An 8091-nucleotide genomic window follows, 5' to 3' on the forward strand; every position below is an offset into this window, starting at 1 on the left:
GTGGTGCTACAGAAGAATGCTGAAGATTAGATGGGTAGATCACATAACTATTGAGGAGGTACTGAATAGGATTGGGGAGAAGAGGATTTTGTGGCACAACTTGACCAGAAGAAGGGATCGGTTGGTAGGACATGTTCTGAGGCATCAATGCATCACCAATTTACTATTGGAGGGCAGCGTGGAGGGTAAAAATCGTAGGGGGAGACCAAGAGATGAATACACTAAGCAGGTTCAGAAGGATGTAGGTTGCAGTAGGTACTGGGAGATGAAGCAGCTTGCACAGGATAGAGTAGCATGGAGAGCTGCATCAAACCAGTCTCAGGACTGAAGACCACAACAACAACAACAACAACATTCCTCTTCAACTGTGCTGTCTACTGCGCTATTTCTTATTGCTGTATCTATAGCGTTAGAGAACTTCAAACGTATCTCGTCATTCCTTAGTACTTCCGTATCGCACTTCTTTGGGTATTGATTCTTCCTGACTAATGTCTTGAACATCAGCCTACTCATCATCACTACTATATTGTGATCTGAGTCTGTATCTGCTCCTGAGTACGCCTTAAAATCCAGTATCTGATTTCGGAATCTCTGTCTGACCATAATGTAAGCTAATTGAAATCTTCGCGTATCTCCCGGCATTTTCCAGGTATACCTCCTCCTCTTGTGATTCTTGAACAGGGTATTCGCTATTACTAGCTGAAACTTGTTACAGAACTCAGTTAGTCTTTCTCCTCTTTCATTCCTAGTCCCAAGCCCATATTCTCCTGTAACCTTTTCTTCTACTCCTTCCCCTACAACTGCATTCCAGTCGCCCATGACTATTAGATTTTCGTTCCCCTTTACATACTGCATTACCCTTTCAATATCCTCATACATTTTCTCTATCTGTTCATCTTCAGCTTACGACGTCGGCATGTATACCTGAACTATCGTTGTCGGTGTTGGTCTGATGTCGATTCTGATTAGAACAACCCGGTCACTGAACTGTTCACAGGAACACACCCTCTGCCCTACCTTCCTATTCATAACGAATCCTACACCTGCTATACCATTTTCTGCTGCTGTTGATATTACCCGATACTCGTCTGACCAGAAATCCTTGTCTTCCTTCCACTTCACTTCACTGACCCCTACTGTATCTAGATTGAGCCTTTGCATTTCCCTTTTCAGATTTTCTAGTTTTCCTACCACGTTCAAGCTTATGACACTCCACGCCCCGACTCGTAGAACTTTATCTTTTCGTTGATTATTCAGTCTTTTTCTCATGGTAACCTCCCCCTTGGCAGTCCCCTCCCGGAGATCCGAATGGGGGACTATTCCGGAATCTTTTGCCAATGAATCTTCAATTACAGGCCACATGTCCTGCGGATACACGTTACGTGTCTTTAATGCAGTGGTTTCCATTGCCTTCTGCATCCTCATGTCGTTGATCATCGCTGATTTTTCCGCATTTAGGGGCAATTTCCCACCCCTAGGACAAGAGAGTGCCCTGAACCTCTATCCGCTCCTCCGCCCTCTTTGACAAGGCCGTTGGCAGAATGAGGCTGACTTCTTATGCCGGAAGTCTTCGGCCGATAATGCTGATTATTTATCAAAACTTAGGCAGTGGCGGGGATCGAACCCGGGACCGAAGACGTTTTGATTATGAATCAAAGACGCTACCCCTAGACCACGGGTATCCCTTCTGACTCACATTACGAAAGGCTATACAATGAATGGTATGAAACCGAGTGGTACTTGTGTTACGGTGATGAAGATGTGTAACAGTATTCCACCTTGGGATAAGAGTAGCTGAGGATAGTAACCGATAGCGACCAGTTGCGCTCGAGCATTAGAAACATGTGACGTCACTTTTTTGCGTGGGAACGCGTCGAAACGGAATTTGACTTCACTAGCGAGCGAGAGTGTCCATCTGCAAATCCCGCTGAATATGTCCTCCACAGATCCAGACTGAAAGTTGGGTATCAAAAAGAAGTTTTTCCGACAACTGCATAATAACACTGAATGTTTTAGTAAGAGTAGTTATAGGATTTTGTCTCATCAGCTTATAATATGCATTAGTTATTTGGAACAGTGACTAGTGTCTCAACCAAAACTGGTTGTAAATAATCATTTGTCTTCCAGTATTGCTTTATACAGTTAAAGTGACAGTGTCATTTAAACTGAGAGAACATAATGCTGGCAGTAGAGTTCAATTAAGTCACACACTGTGGTCGGTGGTCCCCGCTCGATGGAGCTCTTTGGCCATTCGCTGTTACTTTTGTATTTAGAAAGAAAGTTCGGAAACGAGTGAATTATATGCTACTAACAATGGTATTGGGAAATATGTCAACACTCACACACACACACACACACACACACACACACACACATATATATTGTTGTTGTGATCTTCAGTCCTGAGACGGGTTGAATGCAGCTCTCCATGCTAATCTATCCTGTGCAAGCTCCTTCATCTACCAGTACCTACTGCAACCTACATCCTTCTGAATCTGCTTAGTGTATTCATCTCTTGGTCTCCCTCTACGATTTTTAGCCCCCACACTGCCCTCCAATGCTAAATTTGTGATCCCTTGATGCCTCAGGACATGTCCTACCAACCGATCCCTTCTTCTAGTCAAGTAGTGCCACAAACTTCTCTTCTCCGCAATCCTATTCAATACCTCCTCATTAGTTACGTGATCTACCCACCTAATCTTCAACATTCTTCTGTAGCACCACAGTTCGAAAGCTTCTATTCTCTTCTTGTCCAAACTATTTATTGTCCATGTTTCACTTCTATACATGGCTACACTCCATACAAATACTTTCAGAAACGACTTCCTGACACTTAAATCTATACTCGATGTTAACAAATTTCTCTTCTTCAGAAACGCTTTCCTTGCCATTGCCAGTCTGCATTTTATGTCCTCTCTAATTCGACCATCATCAGTTAGTTTGCTCCCCAAATAGCAAAACTCCTCTACTACTTTGTCTCATTTCCTAATCTAATTCCCTCAGCATCACCCGACTTCATTCGACTACATTCCATTATCCTCGTTTTGCATTTGTTGATGTTCATCTTATATCCTCCTTTCAAGACACTGTCCATTCCGTCAACTGCTCTTCCAAGTCCTTTGCTGTGTCTGACAGAATTACAATGTCATATATATATATATATATATATATATATATATATATATATATATATATATATATAATGCTTGATTGTGTGCTGCAAACATCGAAAAGTATCTGGGTAGACATACGAAGCATCGCTACAAACTGAAGAGCAATTTTTTTCGTTTGAAAAAAATAAATAAATAAAAAATCGCTTTCCGGACTGTTTCTGAATTATTGAAGTGTTCTGAGATGTGGTGCTATACTCACTTTATGCACTGCTGCAAACAGCAGCGATCTTTATTTCCTAGACTGACTCCTGTCTAATTATTGTAGCCGCAGATCACAAGCAAGATTGACTTGTAACTGCAGTTGGAGCGTTGGAGAAGCCAACACGGTTGGTCTGTGTCTGCAGTCAGTCACACTCCCCTAAGCTGCAGTTGTGGCTCCCACAAGATGTAGCGGTGCTGGCTCTACTGCTCCGTGTCTCGTTCCACATTCTCTCAAAGAGGCGTACAGCTTTATGTATTTATTATTACGAACACTATCGTTATTTGCTAGTGACGTGTCACTCCTAGGTCGAGGGAAGCATGCACCATTATTTCTGGGTGTGTTGCGCAAACAACTAGAAAACGTGCATCCTTACATGTAATGTTAAACAACAGTGAAGTTGAAAATTTGGAAATCACCTCGTACGAGGGTCGTTCAGGAAGTACTGAAACATACTTTTCTTTTTTCCTGAAGCAGGTTAATTTCATTCAGGATTCCAATGCACCATGTGATTCCCCACTTTTATGGCTACAAATTCCTATTTTACGCACGTTCCTATTCAAGAGACATCCACAACCGTTATACATTGTCAATGATAAAATCCGCTATAGTTGTAAAAATTATTTATTTCTAAAAAGGAACTCACTACCCGGTTTTAGGACATACGTCCCATCTTCAGGTGCATATTAAAATGTGAGTCTACAAAGGATGTATGACTGGGGATAAATAGGTTAAAGTATGTTAAAATAGAGCATCTCTGGTAAATGGGATGCAAGAGAATATCCTCTTCAATCCTAGATTTGCCAGAAAGCAATAACAACGGTCCGGGCTTAGTAGTGCGCCACGTATGGCTCCGCATGAATACAGATGGGCGGTCTTTAGAACTCAGTGCTTCGCAGCCATCCATCAGACCAGTCTAAGCACAACCCAAGGTTGAAATTGCGGTGGAAGCGGGCGTGTACCAATAACGTTAGTGATTGGCGCTGTCAACCTAATCTCCGTTCAGCGTGACGGCCTTACACCACCTTAGTGGTATGTATGTATGGTTGTATGGCACCACTCTCCTGGTCGACGTAGCAGACAACGTCTTGCTGCATCAGTAGCCTCCCCATCATTCACATGTTGCCTTGCACGGAATGCATCCTTCATTGGGTCACGCAGATGAAGGTCAAAAGGTGAGAGATCCGGGCTGTAGAGTGGATGAGGCAGAACAGTCCAGTGAGGATTTCGGAGCTTCTCTCGCGTGCGTAGACTTGGTTGAGGCCTTGCGTTTTCATGGAGAAGTAAAGTTCATTTCCATTTTTGCGTCGACGAACACGCTGAAGTTATTTCGTCGATTTTCTGAGGATAGTAAAACACACTTCAGACTTGATCGTTGCGCCATGAGGGAGAATGTGAAACAGAATAGTCCCTTCAGAGTTCTAGAAGACGGTCGCCATGACTTTACCAGCAATGGTGCGGCTTTGAGCTTTCCCTTCGAAGGCGAGGTGGTGTGGTGCCTGAGAGCTGGTTTCTCAGGATGGGACAGGATAAGGTTACGATTGTGGACGGGGCCGTAATCAGTTACTGTCGGTTGCACAAAAAATACGTAAACTTTATTTAAAGAAATTAAAAGTTTAAAACGAAGTCTTAAAAAACACAATTGACTGTATGACGGCTGAAGGCCTTATCACAGCAAAAAAGGTCGACTATTTTGCTGCCGAAGGCCACCAACAATAACCTCAAACAACAAACGGCTGAAGGCCTGAATTAGAAGTCAGGAAAACAATTCCAAATAGCACTTTTAAAATAAATACCTTGCTTTTAAAACAAATTTGCTTAAAAAAACTTATTGTAAAACGGCTGAAGCCTTTATCACTAAAGAAGTGAAATAATCGCTCGGCTGAAGACCACAAACAGCTTCAAATAACAAACGGCTGAAGGCTTGAATTAGAAGTCAGAAGAACAATTCCAAATAGCACATATTTCAACAAATAATTTGCCTGTAAGACAAGTTTGCTTGGAAAAAAATTTTCTGTAACACGGCTGAAGGCCTTATTGCGAAAGAACTGAAATTATTGCTCGGATGAAGAACACACCACCAATAATTAGAATATCACAAATATCCTTAAAATAAACATCACAATCTGAGGAATCAGGACAAGCGGTTCTCAGCAAATGTTCCAAGGGTCGGCCTGGGATGGTAACTCATACATAAGCTAAGGTGAGACACGCATTCAAGAGTTGTACTCACGTAAGAGGATGGCAACTCAACTAGGAGCAGCTTAAGCGGCTAGCGACCGACTAACCAATCCGCCTAATGTCCTATCACCGCTACAACGATGGAATATTCTTAGGCAAGGGCGAAAAGACAGACAGCACTACGTCTTCAGAAAACACCCAAGGCGAAATGAAACACTAGAACCAAGGTAAACCTCCCAAAAAATATGCATAGCACAATACAAGAGGCTGTCGAACTACACGTCGTGTCAGACAGCATCAACACTATGAGGAAAGGTACAGTGGTGGAGAAGTACGCTAACCTCCAGGGCAGGTAACTGGGGCGTTAGCCGGCCACAAGGCAGAAAATACTGCTGGTTGCACTTCACTAATAAGAATAATACTAAATTCAATCATGAATAACAAATAGAGAAAGACGGCTTTAATATTTCACCGCCTCGAAACACCTCACTCGTTGCTGCCAGGATCAACGGCCCTGGGAGCAACAACCCGCCGACCAAAGGTGAGATTTCAGAATAGTCGAGGTTGCATTAGCAATTAACTCTTCAGCCAACTTAAACCTCCAGGGTTCGGTGTGCAACGAAGACATCGCTCTCGCAGCTACCCCTATCCATAAGCGTTGGTGCTGCCACTCACGGACAGACAAGACGAGCAAACGTAGTGGCGCCAGTGAAGACACGAAGAAAACGAGACGCCACTATCGCTATTACAAGATGCCAAGCTATGAACGGCATCAACGCGAGCTGCACACGGCTAAGCTCCACTCCATCGATTGCCATTTTGTTTCCGGTTCAAAGCGATGAACCCATGTTTCATCCTCAGTGACGACTTTCGACAAAAAACTGATACGACCAGACTCGTAAAGCGCAAGCAGCTTCGCGCCTATGGTCAATCGTTGCTCATTATGGTCTTCTGTAAAGGGTCGAGGAACCCAGGGGGCACATACCTTTCAGTTCTCCAACTCGTGTGTGAATGTCTCAGAGACCGCAAGTTTTGGAGTGAGGTGTTCGATTGCGATCCATCGATCACCTCAAATGAGAGTGTTCGCATGTTACAACATTGCGGGATTCACAGCTGCCTGCGGCGGGCCGGTACGCGGGAGATCAGATTTACGTGATATTGTTGCATTGATGACACACGCATCGCCCAACGATTCACATGGCTTTTGTTCATTGCCAGCTTTCCATAGACGTTCTGCAAGCTCCTGCTAATATTTTCCACGCTCTGGTTTCCCGCCAAAACGAACTCAGTGACAGCTAACGGCTTGGAACGCATCGCTGTTACAGACACCACTTTGGAAGCTACGTTAATGCTGCCACCTGTCGGGACTTCGTGAAACTATAGGGGATGAAGCGGGCATATTCTACGATGTCCCACAATAAATTCAGCATTTTTCAGTCGAAACTGGCCGAGAAAAAAGTGTGTTGCATTACTTACTGAACGCATGCCTTAATTCGGTACACTTGCGCGTGCCTTTCGGAGAACTATGAAGACGCGTACTGCAAGCATGTGCTACTTTTGCTGACCGCAGACAAACGCATCCACAGGTCGTGCCCGGACTTGCCAGCCACCTGTGACTGGACGCAGTACAGCACCACGGATCCCAACCCGCACGAGGTGACCGGTGCCCTGGTGGGCGGGCCCGGCGAGAACGACGACTACAACGACGATCGCACCGACTACGTCCACAACGAGGTGTGCATCGTCTACAACGCCCCCTTCATGGGCGTCCTGGCCGCCCTCAAGCAGCTGGGCTACTGAGCGGCCGGCGCCCTGCCGTCTCGACAGCGGCGCCCGGCTCGGCGACTCATCGTTATTTCTTGTAATATGGGCCTCGTCCACGCTGTGCTAACGCTAACAACTAAATCTCACAAGAAAAGCTTGTCACCTCTCTTTAAAAAGGCTAGTGTCAACATTAATAAATCTTCTTGTGAAACACTAGTATGGTATTTTGTTGCTCTACTTGTGAAAAGCGCCGGCCGAAGTGGCCGTGCGGTTAAAGGCGCTGCAGTCTGGAACCGCAAGACCGCTACGGTCGCAGGTTCGAATCCTGCCTCGGGCATGGATGTTTGTGATGTCCTTAGGTTAGTTAGGTTTCACTAGTTCTAAGTTCTAGGGGACTAATGACCTCAGCAGTTGAGTCCCATAGTGCTCAGAGCCATTTTTGTGAAAAGCGCACACTTTAGAAATTCTTCCAATCCATGTGTGGCATACTGCAAACCAGTGCTTAACAGTAGCGGTTAAAAACAGTGTTGGTTTCAGTTTTAGTTTTTTATTTTTCAACGACGCGTTTCGCCATCTTCAGGTTATCTTTTCTAGATGGACGCGTCGTTGAAAAATAAAAAACTAAAATTGCTACCAGGACTGTTTTTAACCACTAAAAGTGCACACCTTGAAGCACCATCACTGGAATGACACAATCTACACAGGAAATCATAATTGACAAGGAAAAATGAGATGACTGAAAACACACTTACTAAAATGTGTGTCCACAATCTC

The 8091-nt window shown here is 44.4% G+C and overlaps 1 protein-coding gene across 1 annotated transcript in view; it reads left to right on the top strand.

Annotated features, from left to right (window-relative positions):
- LOC124802615 (endoglucanase A-like) overlaps positions 1–7533 on the top strand; it is a 123507-nt gene extending 115974 nt beyond the window's left edge. Inside the window, exon 9 of the mRNA XM_047263501.1 lies at positions 7140–7533. Coding sequence (XP_047119457.1) covers positions 7140–7353 — 214 coding nt within the window. The 3' untranslated portion in view covers positions 7354–7533. The remainder of the gene's footprint in view (positions 1–7139) is intronic.
- Positions 7534–8091: the final 558 nt, after the last annotated feature.

Source organism: Schistocerca piceifrons, chromosome 6 (assembly GCF_021461385.2).
Source record: "Schistocerca piceifrons isolate TAMUIC-IGC-003096 chromosome 6, iqSchPice1.1, whole genome shotgun sequence".
Taxonomy (NCBI): domain Eukaryota; kingdom Metazoa; phylum Arthropoda; class Insecta; order Orthoptera; family Acrididae; genus Schistocerca; species Schistocerca piceifrons.